The sequence below is a fragment of the Garra rufa genome, chromosome 10, assembly GCF_049309525.1.
Source record: "Garra rufa chromosome 10, GarRuf1.0, whole genome shotgun sequence".
NCBI classification, from domain to species: Eukaryota; Metazoa; Chordata; class Actinopteri; order Cypriniformes; family Cyprinidae; genus Garra; species Garra rufa.
In genome coordinates, this window is record NC_133370.1 from 38965861 (window position 1) to 38987189 (window position 21329).

General features: G+C 35.5%; 1 protein-coding gene across 1 annotated transcript in view; it reads right to left on the bottom strand.

Moving 5' to 3' along the window:
• npc1 (Niemann-Pick disease, type C1) overlaps positions 1 to 20598 on the bottom strand; it is a 39110-nt gene extending 18512 nt beyond the window's left edge. The window contains exons 1-11 of the mRNA XM_073848836.1: positions 20459 to 20598; positions 16094 to 16225; positions 12727 to 12833; positions 11106 to 11266; positions 10302 to 10469; positions 9830 to 10073; positions 5665 to 5759; positions 3349 to 3716; positions 2967 to 3193; positions 1926 to 2026; positions 12 to 114 (exon numbers count right to left, since the gene is read on the bottom strand). Coding sequence (XP_073704937.1) covers positions 12 to 114; positions 1926 to 2026; positions 2967 to 3193; positions 3349 to 3716; positions 5665 to 5759; positions 9830 to 10073; positions 10302 to 10469; positions 11106 to 11266; positions 12727 to 12833; positions 16094 to 16225; positions 20459 to 20566 — 1814 coding nt within the window. The 5' untranslated portion in view covers positions 20567 to 20598. The remainder of the gene's footprint in view (positions 1 to 11; positions 115 to 1925; positions 2027 to 2966; positions 3194 to 3348; positions 3717 to 5664; positions 5760 to 9829; positions 10074 to 10301; positions 10470 to 11105; positions 11267 to 12726; positions 12834 to 16093; positions 16226 to 20458) is intronic.
• Between the last annotated feature and the right edge of the window lie 731 nt (positions 20599 to 21329).

A 21329-nucleotide genomic window follows, 5' to 3' on the forward strand; every position in this document is an offset into this window, starting at 1 on the left:
TACATACTTACACTTTCTCCCATGCCAAAGCTTTGCCTAGTTTTTCTGTGTCATTCAGGTAGTTGGTGACAGGGAAGGTGATCACTAGAGCAGTGGCATTGTTGTAGGCAGTGCCTATATTTGAAAGAGGAAAAAGAGAAAATAAAAAAAAGTCAAATAAAAGTTATAATTCTTTATAATGAAAAAAAAGAGAGAACATTTTCAAAAGCTAAAAGAAAGTTTCTTTAGGCGCTTTCGCACCACACAGTTCTAGGAACTAGTCAGTAGGGTCGTTCCTAGAGAACCAATTTCTCCCTCAGGCGGTTATTCTGGTTGCATTCGCACTGGTAGCAGGAACTCTGAAGCAGTCGACATTGACATCTTTATTCACAGCATTTACAAACATCAACAACCGGTGAATGGAAAGCCCTGTGTTTGGAGCTGTTTTTGTTGTGTGTCGTGGGTTTCGTGAGATCGGAGATGGAATGTAAACAAACAATTTACGCGACTGAAAGAGCATTAAATTAGACTAAATCTCTTATGACAACTTGCAGTGTTATCATCAAGGCTGAGAAAAGAACACAACGCTGCAGACAACAGTTCATTTAATATTTGTACATGATTTTCAAAAAAAAAAAAAAAGCCAGGTAGCCGATGTTTCGTATGTGTTTGTCCAATTAGCATACACTTGCATCACCGGTAGTTCCTAAAGAACCGTTTTAGACCCTACTCTGAAGTTGAAGCTAATTTAGTTCCCTCAAATAGAGTTCCTAGATCTAAATACGTACCTAGTTCCTGCGGTGCAAACACGCCAAAAAGCGATAGCTTCCACCAATAGAACTATGAAAAGGTTCCTGAGGTGTGAAAGCTACTTTTAATTCTCTATTAGCCTATTAAACATACTAAATATGATTTGTACCAAACAGTGAAGAAAAACAAAGAAAGAAAATTATAAAAGCTTGTTAAGACAGAAAAAAAAAAAACACCATTCATTGGTAAATCAAAATATTGCTAGTAGAGCAGATCTGACCTATGTATTTGTTTCAAAGTGTTTTACATTTTTTAAATTATATTTACAATATATGTTTGAATATATGTTCTCTTAATTTAATTATTTTATTAAGCAAGGATATGTTAAATAGATCAAAAGTGACAGTATAGACTTCACATTGTTAAAAAAAAATACATAAATGCTGTACTTTTGAACTTTATTCATCAAATAATCCTAAAAGAATTAATAATAATAAATAAAATAAATAATATTCAATTAAATAATGTGTGTACATGTGTATAAAAATCACAGTTTTCCACAAAATTATTAAGTAGGACAACTGTTTTCAATACTGATAATAAGAAATATCTCTTAAGCACCAAATCAAACTAAAATGATTTCTATAGGATCAATATTACTACACAGTATCATTGTTTTTTGTTTTGTTCTGCTTTTCTTCAGTATTTTTTCCATTAAAAAAGGCATTTTTGGTAAGCATAACAGACTTCTTTTAAAATTATAAAAAAATATATAATAAATCATTGTCACTTTATATTAGGTCCTCTTAACTACTAAAAAATAAGTACAATGTACTTTTTGTGTTCATATTGAATTACAAAGCACATTGGTTTTATTGAGGTGGGATATGGGTAAGGTTAGGGACAGGTTTTGTGGTATGGGTAGGTTTAAGGGATGGGTCTACAGTGTAATTAGAAACATAATTAAATGAAGATATAAAAAAAAAAAAATACAAGTACAATATAAAAACATGTATTTACAAAATAAGTGCATTGTATGAAATTAATTTAAATGCAAGTAGTAGTGAAGGCCACCTAACATAAATTGGGACCAAAAAATCTTACCAAGCACAAATCTTCAAAAGGTAGGGAATGCTACCAAAATGAGATTACAATGATGCCTTTGTTCTTTTGTATTTTATTTCAGTCAAACTCACCCTCATATCCCCCAAGAGCAAGCCAGGGGAAAACTGGTCCTCCAAATGTACCCATGCAGGGGTCATGTAAGGGGCTTGTGTCATCCAGGGCCGTTGGAGAACTGAGACAAAAGCAAAAGATAAGATACGATGAATAAAAAAGTCAAATTCAATTTATTTAGTTTAATTTATATTCAAGTTTAACAAATGCAACATGGATAATAATAGAGTGCTGCAGGGAATACATTTTTGTAGTTCAAAAACTTGAAACAAGGTAGCATTTTAGCACTTCAAGTTGCATAGTCCTTAAGTCAAAAGGTGTTTTAGATAGGCTTTTGGTTAAATGCCTGAATGAAAGACTGTACTAAACACAAGCTAAAGATATTTTCACATTTTATTCTACAACATAAAATACATGAGCAATGTAAATTTTTTATTTAAGTCTAAATTGTATTTAGGCTTTAAAACGCATAAATGTGACCCTGGACCACAAAACCAGTCTTAAGTCGCTGGGGTATATTTGTAGCAATAGCCAAAAATACATTGTATGGGTCAAAATTATTGATTTTTCTTTTATGCCAAAAATCATTAGGAAATTAAGTAAAGATCATGTTCCATGAAGATTTTTTGTAAAATTCCTACTGTAAACATATCAAAATGTAATTTTTGATTAGTAATATGCATTGTTAAGTACTTAATTTGGACAACTTTGAAGGTGATTTTCTCAGTATTTTGATTTATTTGCACCCTCAGATTCCAGATTTTCAAATAGATGTATCTCGGCCAAATATTGTCCTATCCTAATAATCCATACATCAATAGAAAGCTTATTTATTGAGCTTTCATATGATGTATATATCTCAGTTTTGTAAAATTTAACCTTATGACTGGTTTTGTGGTCCGGGGTCACAAATGTGTTAAACTGTGAATACTATCATGATGAATAAAACTTGTAAACTTTTGGTGGTCACAGAGCTTATTTTCTGCAGGGAATCAGGGTGGCTTACAAAATTACATCTATTACTCTATTAATCCAAAAGAAAAAAGGTCAGTAGAGCTCACCTGACACAATATAGAAAATGAGTGTGGTAGTCAAAGTAGATGAAGAAATCATCAGAAATGTTACGATTCAGGACTTCATGGCTGTTCTGGAAGTAGTTTAACACACTTAGGATGGTACAATTGTCATTGTAAGGAGCCAGTGGAGAAAGGCAGATGTCTTTAAGTGTCACTGTCTCTCCCTTATATTCAGCTTTTAGGTTTGTAATTTCTGTCTGGAGATCCAACACCTATATGGACAAAGAAAGAGTTGAGTATGGTGCATGGAGACTTGACTGAATGATTAAAACACTAAAAAAAAATATCATTTTGACTTCATTTCAACTTAAAAGCTTTCAAAAAAATTAGGTTAATGGTACTACTCATGTGGCTCATGTTGACTTGCCTGATGAAGGAGTGTTATGTTCAGAATGGAGGAGAAGTGGATGTCTGGTCCAGTGATAGGTGAGAAAATGAATGACGCATCAACTGGGGTGGTGATGATGAGCTGCTCGGTGCGGAAAAATGGTCCGAAGTGCTGGTCGAAATAGTCCTTCTCCTGCCTGGCCCTGCTGCTAGGAGACGACCAGAGCTCCACCGGATTGGTTGTGATGCGCATGTAGGACAGCCCGGCTGCGCAGATTGACACCAGAACCACGCTGGTCAGGATCACTGTTAAGGGGTGACGCACACACAGGGAGCCCCAATTGCTGAAGACAACGCGGAGACAGTTCTCAAAACGCTCACCCAATGTCTCGCAGTACGAAGCATCACCTAAAAAATAAGAATGATATTCAGTAAAGATATGAAAAAGGATTAGTTAAAGGATTAGTTCACTTCCAGAACAAAAATGTACAGATAATGTACTCAACCCCCTTGTCATCCAAGATGTTCATGTCTTTCTTTCTTCAGTCGTAAAGAAATTATGTTTTTTGAGGAAAACATTGCAGGATTTCTCTCCATATAATGGACTTCTATGGTGCCCCCAAGATTTGAACTTCAAAAATGCAGTTTAAACGCAGCTTTAATAGGGCTCTAAATGATCTCAGCTGAGGAAAAAGGGTCTTATCTAGAGAAACGATCGGTTATTTGCGATGCGCATGCATAGTCTGTGTAATCCGGGTCAATACAGCTAGGGTACATTTTCGTCTTCAACTTTGCTGTTTCATCTTTTTTTGTAAAGGCTCTTTGATCTTTGTATGTTCACTTTGTAAACACTGGGTCGGTACTTCTGCAGCGATGTAGGATGATTTTGAAGTTGGGGAAGAAAACGAGATGGGAGTTTTTCGACATGCCCTAACTGTATTGACCCGGATCACATGCATGTGCATTGCAGAGATGAGACAAGACAAGCATTTCAGGTTAAAAAGCATATAAATTGTCAATTTGTTTAGAAAACAACTGATCTTTTCACAAGATTAGACCCTTCTTCCTCGGCTGGGATCATTTAGAGCCCTTTGAAGCTGCGTTTAACTGCGTTTTGGAAGTACAAACTTGGGGGCACCATAGAAGTCTATTAGATGGAGAGAAATCCTGAAATGTTTTCTTTAAAAACCAATTTCTTTACGACTGAACAAAGAAGGACATGAACATCTTGGATGACAAGGGGGTGAGTACATTATCTGTAAAAAATTTTTTACAAAAGTGAACCAATCCTTTAAGGGTGTGTTCACACTTGTAGTTCGGATTGTTTGGTTCATTTGGTCTGGACCAAAAAAGAAAATGATAGCGTTCACACTGGCATTTTTGACAGCGAACCAAAAGATACCAAACCTGAAGGCATAATGGCATGTTCGCAACCTGATTGGTCGAGTTGAATGATGTATATTTCGTGATGGAACTCACCAAACAAAAGGAAAAGATGTGTTAGACATAAAGCACTAAGGACTAAGCACACTTGTTGTGTGCATATGATTTAATTTTCACTACCTGTGAACTCAACAAGAGCCCATAAAAGGCACTTTACCTCATCGTTGCTTTACGTTTGCCCTCTGCTCATTTGTTTTGTATACACCACTTGTTCCCTTCGTGAAATCATTGATTGATTCGTGTTGCGGACCGAGAACACTAAAAATGGAGATCACTAAAAGAGCAATTGCACCAGAGTTCGTTTTAATCGTTCGTGTGAACACGCTCTAAAAATCTAATTCAGAACTTGAGGATCTCCATTAAAATAATACAATTCCATGTTTATACAAAACAAACCCATACAATCACGAAAAAAAAACTTATCTCAGACCATCATACTGTTTTAAACAGTTATGTTTTTACCTAACTGAAATTACTTTAAGCACCAATATAACTATATATATATATATATATATATATATATATATATATATATAAAGAATAATTATAGCCAAGGACTCTGATTTTAAAATTTCTACACGTCATGTGTCCCTGCTGCTTATTCCAAAAAAATACTGTGATACAACTTTTCATTTTACAACCAGCACATCAAAGTCTAAACATAATAAAATAAACATTTTCATAATTCAACAGTAAATCATAAAAAGTGCTTCTGTTTGCTCTGAAAGCACAAGAAACTGAACCATCTACTAACCCAAAACCTTTTAAAATGACAATTAAGACTTTTAACTAAATAACATTTGCCATATTTAAGACATCAAAGACTTTAAACTTGATACATTTTTTAAAGACCTACAGGGACCATGATTTGAAGAACACTCATGTCCCCATCTGTCACTAATGATGTACTTACCTACAAAATCTGTGCCATCAGAGTTTATGGAGTGATACATTTTCGGCTGGTTGCTATCAAGAATTGGGGCATATTCGGATGTGACCATCCTCCTCCTGTAATAATAAAAAACATTGAACTTTGGCTCAAAATTAAGCAACCTGCCTGAAATTGGCCTGTTTGACCCATGACTGATGTATGACCCATCATAAACCAACACTATCTATTTGCAGATTTCAAACAACATTTATGTATAATTGTATACATGACTGCATCGTTCATACTGTATATTTAATTAAACCTGCATGTTGATGCTTAATTACTAGAAATTAGAAGGAAACTTGCAACACAATATCCTACTGATGTTTTACACGCAGTACAAATTACAGTCAGGTCCATAGATATTGGGACATCGACACAATTCTAACATTTTTGGCTCTATACACCACCACAATGGATTTGAAATGAAACAGTATGCGCGTTAAATACAGACTGTCAGCTTTAATTTGAGGGTATTTGCATCCAAATCAGGTGAACGGTGTAGGAATTACAACAGTTTGCATATGTGCCTCCCACTTGTTAAGGGACCAAAAGTAATGGGACAGAATAATAATCATAAATCAAACTTTCACTTTTTTAATACTTGGTTGCAAATCCTTTGCAGTCAATTGCAGCCTGAAGTCTGGAATGCATAGACATCACCAGACGTCGGGTTTCATCCCTGGTGATGCTCTGCCAGGCCTCTACTGCAACTGTCTTGTTCTTGGGGCATTTTCCCTTCAGTTTTGTCTTCACCAAGTGAAATGCATGCTCAATCGGATTCAAGTCAGGTGATTGACTTGGCCATTGCATAACATTCCACTTCTTCTCCCTTAAAAAAACTCTTTGCTTGATTTTGCAGTATGCTTTGGGTCATTGTCCATCTGCACTGTGAAGCGCCGTCCAATGAGTTCTGAAGCATTTGGCTGAATATGAGCAGATAATATTTTCCGAAACACTCCAGAATTCATCCTGCTGCTTTTGTCAGCAGTCACATCATCAATAAATACAAGAGAACCAGTTCCATTGGCAGCCATACAGGCCCACGCCACGACACTACCATCACCATGCTTCACTGATGAGGTGGTATGCTTAGGATCATGAGCAGTTCCTTTCCTTCTCCATACTCTTCTCTTCCCATCACTCTGGTACAAGTTGATCTTGGTCTCATCTGTCCATAGGATGTTGTTCCAGAACTGTGAAGGCTTTTTTAGATGTCGTTTGGCAAACTCTAATCTGGCCTTCCTGTTTTTGAGGCTCACCAATGGTTTACATCTTGTGGTGAACCCTCTGTATTCCCTCTGGTGAAGTCTTCTCTTGATTGTTGACTTTGACACACATACACCTACCTCCTGGAGAGTGTTCTTGATCTGGCCAACTGTTGTGAAGGGTGTTTTCTTCACCAGGGAAAGAATTCTTTGGTCATCCACCACAGTTGTTTTCCGTGGTCTTCCGGGTCTTTTGGTGTTGCTGAGCTCACCGGTGCGTTCCTTCTTTTTAAGAATGTTCCAAACTGTTGTTTTGGCCACGCCTAATGTTTTTGCTATCTCTCTGATGGGATTGTTTTGTTTTTTCAGCCTAATGATGGCTTGCTTCACTGATAGTGACAGCTCTTTGGATCTCATCTTGAGAGTTGACAGCAACAGATTCCAAATGCAAATAGCACACTTGAAATGAACTCGGGACCTTTTATCTGCTCATTGTAATTGGGATAATGAGGGAATAACACACACCTGGCCATGGAACAGCCGAGAAGCCAATTGTCCCATTACTTTTGGTCCCTTAAAAAGTGGGGAGCACATATGAAAACTGTTGTAATTCCTACCTGATTTGGATGTAAATACCCTCAAATTAAAGCTGACAGTCTGCAGTTAAAGCACACCTTGTTTCAAAAATGTTAGAATTGTGTCGATGTCCCAATATTTATGGACCTGACTGTATATCTTATGTTTAGTGTGTTCAAAACTGTAATATATTGTGACTGTTGACTGGTTTCACTTTCATCTGCATTGAACTTAAGCAATTACATCCATGGCCCATTTTGAGTGTTACGCTACAAACATGCTACACTACTTTTCACATGTTGTTAAAGAGAAAATTTTTATTAGAAGTATAGATTCTTGCTATCGATGCTGTGTCATAATGTAAAAAAAAAATTTAATTATAAAAAGCACATCCTAACAAGCTTTTTTTCCCCCAGATTCACAGTCTTCAAGTATAGAAATTAGGAAAGAAGTATTGCAATTTCCCTACTGTAGTAAGCAAAAATAATATACCTATCAAATATTAATTTTCATTTATTTTACAGTGCGGTTGTTTTACAGCATTTGGCTATTACAGTGACGCATTGCTGCCACACACATATTATTTTTTCCACTCAATTATGTCGTAATAACGAGTTATGATGTTAAAATTACATCTTTTCTCATAATAAATAGATGTTTTCTCATTAAAATGACATTTTCTTGAAAAAAAAAAAAACTAGTTACGTCGGTAAAACTACAGATTCTTTTCCGTTATAAGATGGTTACATTATGTGGCCGAGCTAAGCTTGTCCGGGCTGCTGTTGCCACAGTCCTGATATAAACGAGGATCTGCAGGAGGGATAACAGAAATACACTGTTTTAAATGTATTTTAATATAATGGTTTTTATTGTAGCGGCATGTTTATTAGAATTAATCTCCAATCTGTCAATATAAGGTTATCCAATAACTGCATTCAGACCCAGAGGACTCGTTTAAGATGATCAGATGAAAACTCTGGGCTTGGAATATTTATTTATTTATTCTATTTGTTTAACAACAAATCGTAATACAAACAAGAAAAAGAAAAATGACAAACGGTTTGATTTTAGTGTTAAAATTTTTATTAATATCCTTTCATTATTAAAAATAGGCTAATCTTTGAAATTTTAATTAGACAAAACAGATGAATGAAAATTGTGCTATTTTTCGCATTTTGTTCATGGGTAAAAAATGCGCTTATGCTTTAATATCTGTTTCACATATGTGGGTGGCCTTGATACTTTAGTCTGATTATATATGAATTATTAATTATTAAATGATATAGGCTATCTTTGGATAAATCTTATGGGGTAAATTGCAGGCTTTATACTGTAGGAATAGGCTGCGCTGCGCTCTTTATTAATTAAATAAATACAAATTTGTTTGTTTTTAAATTCAATTTTGTTTTGTTTTGTTTAACTGAAGTAGCCTAGACCTTTCAAGCTGTCTATAGACATAACAACAGAGAGCGTACCTTTGTTATTTTACAAAAGCATTTTATAACGTTTTGTTGTTATTGTGGAAGTACACAAAATAAAGCAAACATTAATATTTCTTTCCTCGGTTATCAAAATGCAAAAGATTGTGCCAGCGCTGCTGACCTGAGAAGTGCAGTGTTGCACTTTATATAAAATGTATTTGCAAGAAGTATAGCCTATGCAACAGCCAAACAGCATGAAGAAACGTTATTGTGACTATCGCTTAGCTCACTCACATAATGTACCCATATATCTTATAACGAGGAAAAATATATCCTTTTTACAAGAAAAGATGACGGTTTAACGAGAAAACATCTCATTATTATGAGAAAAGAAGTTTTAACGAAAAAACACCTTGTTAAAACAACATAAGATCTGGTTATTATGACATAATTAAGTGGAAAAAATAACATGTGTGGCAGCAATGCATCACCATAGGCTATTACTGTCCTTGTTGTTGTTATTATTATTATATTCTAATTAGTTTGGCTTCCTAAAACACCTGTGTGGATGTAACTTAGACTGAGACAGTATATCACAACTAAAAAGAGCGTAGAGTTCCCTTTAAAGTTCAGGTACAAGTCAATTCACTGACTTAGTTAAGAACTTGGCGCTCTTAATTTTGAACCCTCAAATTTTAAAATGTACAAAATTTAATTTTTTTTTTTCCAATTCTTCATTTTTTTTAATATCATATCATGATATTATTGTATTGTGAAATTTTGATATTGTTTGATATCGATTTATGGTAAATCACTATGCAAATAAAACCCTTCTGCAATGTTATAGATTGTTTTGAGGAACTTTCCCTCACAAATCTTTAATTTCATTAGTTTCAAATCTTTAACATTTCATTTCATTAGAGCATGTTTAGAGTCAATTACCTGTAACACCAAGCCCCCAGCACAACTCCAAAAAAGATGATGAGGAAGGCTACGTAAGAACACCACATGATGACGGTCATGGCGTCCAGGCCGAGAATAGTCCAGGGTGGAAGTATTGGAGGGGCCACAGGTGTGGGGCCACATGCTCCACTGCAGTCCTGACATGAGCAGGGCCCTGACCCGTCATCCAGAGACTGTGTACAGTTGAATGTCACGTTGTTCATGGGAGTCATACCGGGTACATCTGGGGAGACCAAATATTTTTAAGACCCATATAATATATTTTCAGCACTGAAACCATTGTCAACAATCTTCATATGCTGTCATGCACACTAAGCAGTTTTTCGGGTCACATTATATGAGTATGGAAGCAATAAAATGAGTGGATTACAAGCAACAATTCAAAAGCTTTTATGACTTTAAACTCAGTAAAGTGTCTTGTGATTCTGAAAGTGTTTTTGAGTGTGTATACCTGAGAAATTTGCTTTAATATCGAAGGGGACTTGGCCATTGTTGATATCGAACATGTACTCTATCCAGTTGTTAGGAGTGCACTCACTAGCGTCTCTCCCGCACAGCAGACTGAGGGCTTTGACATTGGTGGAAGGGGCCTGAACATCCTTGCAGGCATTATACATGGCTGCAGAGAGACATAAAATAAATGACTGTGTTACTTTTGCTACAGTATTTTAATACAAGTTATTTACAGTCCTCTAATTTGATTGGCTTTATTATAAGATAGAAGTCATTTGATTTAATTTAAGAGTAAAAGTAACTTAATATAAGTAATTTAATATAAGAGTACTGGGACATTTGTATCACTTCACTTGTATGGGTTCATGGTGTAACAAACCAGTATATGCAAACAGTGCAGAATGCAAGCAAAAAAGGCAGAGAAGCAAGTATTTTTGCCAGAAGTGAGGAAAAAGTTTATGAAAGTCAGAGCGTTGGTGCTGGAATGAGGTTTCTACAGCAAGCAGGAACAGAAAGCCAAAGTGAATACAGAGCGCTTTGAAGTCGAAACAGGTCCTGATATAACCTGCTTTTCTAACTGGACAAATCGGAACTATAAAAAAATAATAATAACAACCACTTATATATTATATATCACCAAATAACAAGAAATACTTGTATGAACTTGCAAGAAATACAAATGAATACATTTCTTAAATCAATGATGTTCTAAAGAAATTTTAATTGCTGATTACTTTAAACTTAAGTAATTTTAAACTAATCAGTAAATTTGTGATCTTCTCCTCTAATCACCGTTTCTCACCATTGGCAAAGGTCTGGGTGATATAGTAGGTCACCTCTTCCACATTACTTTGGCTTGTGTTAAATGTAGAGAACTGTGTGGAATTGACGAAATCACTCTGTCTGGGACTGCAGGTAAGCTCGCAAAACAGGGTCATGAAGTTGAAGAAACATGCTGGACACCTGACACAAAAAAAGAAAAAAAAAAACGTACAGCTTTTATAAAGTGCATATTATATTACTGAAATAAGCCAGACGATTCTCCTAATGTAAGCTGTGTCAGACAAGTACAGTCGTGTCCAAAAGTTGAGAATTACATAAATATTGGAAATTGGAAAAGTTGCTGCTTAAGTTTTTATAATCGCAATTTGCATATACTCCAGAATGTTATGAAGAGTGATCAGATGAATTGCATAGTCCTTCTATGCCATGAAAATTAACCCCCAAAAAAACTTTCCACTGCATTGTTAAGAAGGCTTCAGGGCGTCCAAGAAAGTCTAGCAAGCGCCAGGATCGTCTCCTAAAGAGGATTCAGCTGCGGGATCGGAGTGCCACCAGTGCAGAACTTGCTCAGGAATGGCAGCAGGCAGGTGTGAGCGCATCTGCACGCACAGTGAGGCCAAGACTTTTGGAAGATGGCCTGGTGTCAAGAAGGGCAGCAAAGAAGCCACTTCTCTCCAAAAAAAAAAACATCAGGGACAGATTGATCTTCTGCAAAAAGTATGGCGAATGGGCTGCTGAGGACTGGGGCAAAGTCATATTCTCAGACGAAGCCTCTTTCCGATTGTTTGGGGCATCTGGAAAAAGGCTTGTCCGGAGAAGAAAAGGTGAGCGCTACCATCAGTCCTGTGTCATGCCAACAGTAAAGCATCCTGAGACCATTCATGTGCGGGGTTGCTTCTCATCCAAGGGAGTGGGCTCACTCACAATTTTGCCCAAAAACACAGCCATGAATAAAGAATGGCACCAAAACACCCTCCAACAGCAACTTCTTCCAACAATCCAACAACAGTTTGGTGAAGAACAATGCATTTTCCAGCACGATGGAGCTCCGTGCCATAAGGCAAAAGTGATAACTAAGTGGCTCGGGGACCAAAACGTTGAAATTTTGGGTCCATGGCCTGGAAACTCCCCAGATCTTAATCCCATTGAGAACTTGTGGTCAATCCTCAAGAAGCGGGTGGACAAACAAAAACCCATTAATTCTGACAAACTCCAAGAAGTGATTATGAAAGAATGGGTTGCTATCATTCAGGATTTGGCCCAGAAGTTGATTGAGAGCATGCCCAGTCAAACCGCAGAGGTCCTTAAAAAGAAGGGCCAACACTGCAAATACTGACTCTTTGCATAAATGTCATTGTCGATAAAAGCCTTTGAAACGTATGAAGTGCTTGTAATTATATTTCAGTACATCACAGAAACAACTGAAACAAAGATCTAAAAGCAGTTGAGCAGCAAACTTTGTGAAAACAAATATTTGTGTCATTCTCAAAACTTTTGGCCACGACTATACATGTTATTTGGTTTCAAGTAAAAACGTGACATGGGTTAATAAATAACCTGCACGTGACTCAACAATGGGTCAAAGTTCTTATGCCACACTACTATCCATATGTATCTTTATTGATGCATATCAGCCATACCTAGACAGGTACTGAAGGGGGATCTGAATGTTGTTTTTCAGTGTCCTGAGCTGTTGAGTGTCACAGCAAACTTCGTTGTCTCCATAGACCAGACCTGGGCATAGCTCCTGCAAACAGTGTGAGAGGTCACAAATGATTGTGCTTTCAATGAAATCATTCTTAAAAAGCAAAATAGAATGTATTGCAAATAGATTCTGGTCAGTTTGAGTCAGGAAAATATAGGACTGAACAAAACATGCTGTATACTTTTTTAATTTAATCAAATTTTATAAAATAAAAATAAAAATAAATTAAAAAATAACTGTAAAAAATACTTAATTACAGCAATAAGAATCACTATGAATGTAAGAATAATAGGATTGGTCTACAAACAAAAGGCATAACAATTTCTCATAATATAATATACAATTGAAGTTTACGTACACCTTTCTCATTTCTTTTATGTCTCTCAAAATGTGTTTTTTATTTAGTACTGACCTGAATAAGATATTTCACATAAAATGTTTACATATAGTCCACAAGAGAAAATAATAATTGAATTTATAAAAATTACCCTGTTCAAACATTTACAAACACTTGATTATTTATACTGTGTTGTTACCTGAATGATCCACAGCTGTTTTCTTTTTTGTTTAGTGGTAGTTGTTCATGAGTCCCTTGTTTGTCTTAAACAGTTAAACTGTCCACTGTTCTTTCTGAAAATCAAAATTCTTTGCTTTTCTTTGTATTTAAACCCTTTCCAACAATGACTGTTTGATTTTAAGATCCATCTTTTTACACTGAGGACAACTGAGAGACCCATATGCAACTATTACAGAAGGTTCAAACGCTCGCTGATGCTTCAGAAAAAAAAAGAAGATGCATTAAGAGCCGGGGGTGTAAACTTTTGAACAGAATAAAGAAACTCTTATTTTTCTTATTTTGCCTAAATATCTTCTTTTTTTTTTTTTTTCATTTTGTACTGTCCCTCAGAAGCTACAGAAGATGTTTACGTTTTTCACAGAAGACAAAATAAGTTAAATTCACCCTGAATTAACCCTCTGGCTGTTAATGCATTGTTTTTCCTTCTAAGGCATCAGCGAGCATTTGAGCATTCTATAATAGTTGCATATAAGACTTGAGTCCCTTAGTTGTCATCAGTGTGAAAAGATGGATCTCAAAATCATTTTGGAATGGGTTCAAATACACAAAAATGCTGAAAAAGTAAAGAATTTGTGGGACCTGAAGGATTTTTCTAAAGTTTAACAGTTAAACTGTTAAGGACAAACAAGGGACTCACAAACAACTATCACTTGACTTAACCAAAAAAAAATAAAAAAAACAGCTGTGTGTAAATTCAACAATTTTTTTTCCTCTTGTGGACTATATGTAAACGTCTTGTATGTAAAATATTTTATTCAGGTCAGTACTAAATAAAAAAATAACATGATCCCTCTTATTTTGGAAAAAAAAAAAAAAAACATTTGTAGATTCTGCAAAGTGTATGTAAACTTTTGACTTCAACTGTATGTTTGTGATATTTCCCATAAAGTACTGCTTTGTTGACAATTTAATTAAAATGCATATTTTGTCTCAAAAATAAAAGACAGGTAAATGTTTAAAAATTTAAAAAAGAGACACTCATTTTGCAATTCTTTTTGGTAGAAATTACACAAACTCAAACTTCACTCAAACTCCAAATTCCAACTTTTATTGTATGTGAATGTAAAGGGAAGTAACTAGACAATTGAAGTGTTATCTACTGTATTCTATAGGGCTTTATGGGTTCTTAAGATTTACAGTACAGGAAATGCAAAGTGTGACAATCACCCATGACTGAACAGTGTCTGCTCATATCAAATTCTTCAACTGTTGATTCAAATCTCTTTCTGGCTGGAGTTTTTGTCACTGCGAGGTTTGACGCGTAAGACAACAGAAATAATTCCTTATTCAAAGGTCAAAGCGTACTAATTAGGGATGCTCATATTGACCGTTTAACCGTTAACCGACAGTAAGAATTTTAACCGATTATTACTATCAGTTAAACGGTTTAAAAGGGGGTTTTTCTATGTTTTTTTTTTTTTTTTTTTTTTTTTACGTTTGCTGCATGGTGAAAGAAATAATGCTATTTGTAAGTTATCTGTTTACTCACGCGTGTGTGTCGACACGTGCAGTGTGGCTGTACAGACATATTTCGCTTCACCTTTACTTAGTAAACAGATGTAGTATATGCAACTCAGTGGCAAGTGGCGTTATTGGGTTATCAGAGAGTGAATCCGTGAGTGAATGTATTCAAATTCTGAATGAATTATAGTCTAGAAAGTGCGCAATAGGCGCTCCCGTTACAATCACTGGAAAGCTATCACCTACCTAGAGTAGTTCATCGCAATCTCATAAAGTTATTAAAAAGTAATAAAATAACCTTTACACTGCACAATTAATCTCTTATTTATATAATGCCAACACTTTCTTTGTTTTAATAAGAGAGTTCGCGAAAGTGTAGAAATCAGCAAAACTGAAACCGGCACTTTGGTTGGTGAGTGGATTGAAACATAGCCTCCTCTGATTGGCCACAGTGATAATCGAATCAACATACATGTCTGTGATTGGCTATTGCTGAACGCTGTAAAACACGCGCTTCTCCACACACATATGACAGTGGATGGAAGTCCCGAACCGCAAATTGAAAGGGTTTTTGTGATGGTGTTTTGTTCGCCGATCTAAGAGTTAACAGGCAGCGGTCCTGCCTATCCGTACAGCATGTGGACATGTTAAAAACTAGGCACACTGAGGTATTGGCTGGCCTGCTATATATTTTTATGTCTGATGAGAAGAATAAGACCGGTACAATTCTTCAAAGCGCATAAAAGGATTCAGTGTGTTTTAGTTTTGTCATCTTAATTAGCTAGTTATTTAATTTATACATATTTAGTGTAGGCCTATTTATATATATTTTTTTTTTTCATTCAGAACCGCTGCTGATGCGTGATAATTTAAGTATATGTCAATACAGTTTTTGTTGTTGCTCTGTATGCTGCTGTTTGCACGTTAAAATAAAACATTTGCTTGTATTTTTAATGTATCATCACAGATACTCGTGCATTCTATTTTTATTTTAAACTAATTTATTATTCTAATTTTATCAGTTAACGGTTAATGTTCGGATAACGAGCAGCGGTTGTCGGTCAGGAAAATTAACCGAAATGAGCATCCCTAGTACTAATGTTAAAGGGATTTTTGGCGGAAAAGATCCCTTTAAAAGTCTCAGTTTTTGGACTTTACATCATACAGGTTTGGAACGACATCAGGGTGAATCAATAATGACAAGTTTCATCTAAACTCTACCAAATGTCTTAACCAGTGGTTCTAAAGGGGTATGTTCTCTTACATGAAGCAGGTCCTGTCCGTCTTTATCAGGTAAAGGTATAGGTGGCCCTGTGTAATTGCAGTTTAGCTTCTTCTCTGGAATTTTAGTGGAATTACCACATTCACCGTACCAGATACAGTGCTGGCCATGCACCTGAACAGACAAGAGAAAACATTAGGAAGAATTATTCACAGATTGAGCACAACAGCAGTCTATACGGAGAAACTATGGATCATTTTCCATTGCTTTTGCACAGAACATGACTACATCTTTCAAACAACATGAATTTTTTCTTCTCACTCAGACACAGCAATAGCAGAACTCTATCTACCAACAGGCTATTTAAAGATTTTTTTCATAATTAATAACACTTTATAATGTTACCTGTTGTTAGTGTTAAAGACATTGTTTTGTAAAGTGTAATTAGTTTTGAAAAAAAAAAAAAAGTTAGTTTCCTAACTACTGTTAAAAAAACAAAACAAAAACTGTAATCTTTTAGGTCATCATCTACTCTCTGTTCTAAACATCTGTTTGGCATGATATGTAACCACTGAAGTTTAAAATTAAAATGTTCCTCAAAATCCTTCCCTTTTTCAGTTTCATTTGCGGGGGTTACTTTCAAGACAACAGACCTTGTTGTCTTCCACAAGGCATTACACTTAATTTCCTAGAGTAGTAAAAATCCTTCAAACCACATAGAGACTGTTACCACGTCACAGAATGCATCTGAGCGAAACTAGAAAAGTATACATTCCTTAGCCATTTCATCACTTTTGCAGTCATGTGGCCTGAATTCACAGACACATGCTAAGTTCAGAGGAACCCAAGTCAATTTTCAACTGATCTAATCAATTCAACTATGATGTACTGTGTTTAAGATCAACAGCAATTAGATATTTAAATGGTAAATGGTACAAAGCGTTACAAAGGTCACAGTTCGGGATTTAGACCAAATAACTGTCAAGCTTTTGTTGTGCTGAAGAGTCTTCACTCATCTGGAAACAAAAGAGCGTGACTGTGCATGTGACTGAGGGTTGTGCCATCTCTTACGCAGGAAAATTTGGGACAGTTGAGTCATCATTTTTACAATTCCTTTTTCCCCGTTTGGTTTGTTATGACTCATTTATTGACATGACAACTATGAGTAGGCGGAGTCTGATAAGTTAGAAAAACAATGTCCTGATCATTCACAAGAGAAATCCCCTATAAGGGTAACACTTTATTAACTATTGGCTGTTTATTAGTACATATGAAGTACATATTAATGCCTTATTCTGCATGACCATATTTTAGATTCCTAACTTCCTTACTACCTATTAATAAACAAAGCTTATTGAGGCAAAAGTCATAGTTAACATAGTTAATACAGAGAATTGGACCTTAAAATAAAGTATGACCAAACAAAGATCTTTAAAAAAAAAAAAAAAAAACCTAGTAACCTAGCAAGCCAAAGTAACCTCTAGTAACCTGATCATACTATTAGAGCAACTGTCTGATTGGAAACATAACAGACTGAACCTACCCTTGTCATTTTTTGTACAGCTGCTTTGCAACGATTTGTATTGTGAAAAGCGCTATACAAATAAACTTGAATTGAATTGAATTAGTAATTTCCCTTAGATAACGAGTGCCACTGTTGGGTTAGTCAGATTAAAATTAAATCAAAATTAACAATTACAGTTTCGAACTTCTTTAATACAGGACATTACTAAACTTCATTTACTTTACTTGTCTAACCAGTAATAACAGACCGACAAAACCAGTAGCAATTTTGAGATTACAGTTGGTTTTGAAGAAAAAGTATGGCTGGTTTTAAAGAGCTATGAAATCTATGAGCGCTTTTTGATACCATTTGTATTCCATTTTGAAATATTTTAAGTAAACAGCGTTAATATGGTAAGAAGTAAACACACATTGCTATTAAATTAGATTAATTTTATATCTATATACCTATTAATAATATTTTATTTATTTTAATACAATTCTGAACGATTCTGAATCTAATTTTCCAAAATAAGAGGGATCATCCAAAATGCATGTCATTTTTTATTTAGTACTGAGCTGAATAAGACAATTTCACATTAAATGATTCTTAAGACTGCGTTGTTAACTGAATGATCCACAGATAGTTTTTTGTTTGTTTGTTTGTTTAGTGATAGTTGTTCATGAGTAAAAATCCTTTGGTTTTTCAGCATTTTTGTGTATTTGAACCATTTCCAACAATGATTGCATGATTTTGAGATCTATCTTTTTCACTCTGAGGACAACTAAGGGACTCATATGCAACTTTTACAGAAGGATCAAATGCTCGCTGATGATTCAGAAGCAAACACGAAGCATTAAGAGCCGGGGGGTGAAAACTTTCTGAATTTGAATATCAGGGTAAATTTAACTTATTTTATCTTCTGGTAGACATTTAAGTATCTTCTGTAGCTTCTTAAGGCCAGTACTAAATAAAAAATATGATATTTAGGCAAAAATAAGAAAAATGCACACATCTTCATTCTGTTCAAAAGTTTACACCCCTGGCTCTTAATGCATCATGTTTCCTTCTGAAGCATCAGTGAGCGTTTGAACCTTCTGTAATAGTTGAGTCCCTGAGTCCCTCAGTTGTCCTCAGTGTGAAAAGATAAATCTCAAAATCATACAGTCATCAAATCATACACAAAAATGCGGAAAAACCAAAGAATTTGTGGGACCAGAAGGTTTTTTTCTGAAGAACGGCAGGCAATTTCAGGACTCATGAACAACTCATAAATAAAATGCATTTTGTATGATCCCGCTTATTTTGGTAAAATAATTACATTTTGCAGATTCTGTAAGGTGTATGTAAACTTTTGACTTCAACTGTACGCAGTGTTGTAGTGGAGATCAGCACATTCAAGTCTGAGACAAAAACAAGTTCACATGCCATATTTTCACGGTTATGTCAGGAGTCTCAATTAGCTTGTATCGACCAAAATAAGCTCAAATAAACTGGTACTGACTAAAAATCGAAGGTGAAAAGCAATTTAAAGCTGTAGTCTCAATTCGTTCATTAATTCAAGCTAAGCTTCTCAGTATATATAATAAGTACCATATACTGTCATATTTGATGGTTTTCTATTTTGTAAGAAAATGAAAATGAAAGTAGGGCAGTGATCCCAATATCAGCGAATGCCTCTATACACGTGGAACAGATTTATATTACTCCTAAATACCCTAACCTAAACTTTAGGGGTAGTTTCAGTTTTTCCTAAGCCACTGCTTATTTTTAGTACAGGTCTTTCAGTACTTATTTTGACAGACCAAGGGTATTTTTATTTAAGAAGTGAAAGCAGTTTCACAAACTGTACAGTTTTACAAATTGAGAAACAATTAGAAAGCAGATGTTATTCTTTGATATTTATGTCAGTCAGGAATAGGAAACCAAACAAATGAGAACTAGGATCACTTGGTTACCAAACACTAGTGATGCTGGTCTCAGGTCACTTAAATAGATGGACTCAATCATATTCTGACTCATGGTCATTCACATGAGTCAAAAGGATCTCACTACATGAGAGAAAGAGAGCAAAAAACGGATTTAACATTAGTTGGATTAAAGGTTTTAGACCAAACAATAGCTGTACATGCTAGAGACTATGGCATTTCAAACAACATGAGATTGAATTTAGATTGCATCCCAAGGACAGAACAGTCCAACAAAGTTAAAATAAATCCTGTTTTATTAATGGAAAAAATAAATGAAAGCAAAAGCACATGAACTTAAACGGATTATCCCCTTTCTGCATCTATTTTTAGTCAACATGGAAGCGTTGTTGTATCTCAAAGCCTAGTGAGCTACCAACCTAGACAGCATTTTTGGCCATCACAAACCAAAACAGCACATTCAGAACGCGCCCAGAACAGAGCTGTCCAGACAGGCGGCTCTTTAGGTTTTGGGAGTCATCCAGTGTCAGTGTGTCGTTATGCAAAGGTACATTTGACTCATCCTAACGCAAAGCAGCTTAACAGAAAGCGCTCTTTCTATCCTTGAAACGCACCATAACAGCAATTCTAGTCTGCTAAAAGCTGATCTTGCATGTTGGATCATGTGGTGCCATGTAAATCTGCAAAGACTGACAGATGATTCACATGATGTAGCAAATCATATTTCCTCTATCCATAACCTCTGCAGTTTAACAAGAAGAAAAATGAACGTTTCACTCTTAAAACAACTAAAATACATGACATGCTTTCAAAACCAAGCATTTTGACTTCAAAAACACACATAATCGCTTTGTGGATTTGAGTAGACGTGATCTGACAACTCTTGAAAACTGTCAGGCTGGTTGAAGTTTGTGCTAGGCTACAAAGAGATACGCACTAGTTATAGTCAAAACACAAAATAATCGCCACACTTACCCATTGCGATAATAAAATTATGGCCCATAAAAGACAGAAAAGCTGTTTTCTCCCCGGTAGAAGCATTGCTCCTCTGACTCCAGAGCTCTTCTCTAGAGTAACTCTCATCTGTTGTGTTGAAGCTTTTTTATTTCCTGTTACCAAACCTTTCTCTGACTGGATATGCGTGGGATTCAGAGTTGCTGCCACCTATCGGTGTAGAGTGTGTAACACAAAGGCTGGAGACTCAAAGGCTCTTGTTTAATGTAGCGTTGGCATCTAGCGGCTGAATGGGAGAACTGCATCTAATATGGCGACAGCTTGGCTCATGAATATTAAATAGTAACGTGACGTTCGCCAAGCAGGCCTAGTTGATTTGCTGAAAGGCTAATGTTACGACTGGACGCGTGATTGACTATGTTAATATTCATGAGCCAAGCCTTTTCCGTGGAATACGTCATGGTTTGAAACTATGTGAGAAACTATTAGGCATATTGAGGTTCACTAAAATAACAACTTTAATAATTTAAATGAATATTAGCTGATGCTCATTATGAATTATATTTCTGAAGTTACTATTTCACTTTTTCTCCTTATGTACAAGAGCGCCGACAGGGTTCTCTCAAAGTCAAAAACATGAACATGTTAATAAAATGATTATTTGAAGCTATCTAACAATGTTCTCAAATCATTACAATCATTCATGGAACTTTTTTCTGAAACGTTTTAGTTAAACGTTTGTCTAACATTTTTTAAAAGTAACTATCTGTTGTAGAACATTCAGAGAACATCAATGCTGGAAAAAAAAAACAGCTAAAACCAGCCTAGGCTGGTTTGCTGGTCTTAGCTGGTTTAAGATGGAAGTAGCTGGTTTTAGCTGATCTCCCAGCCT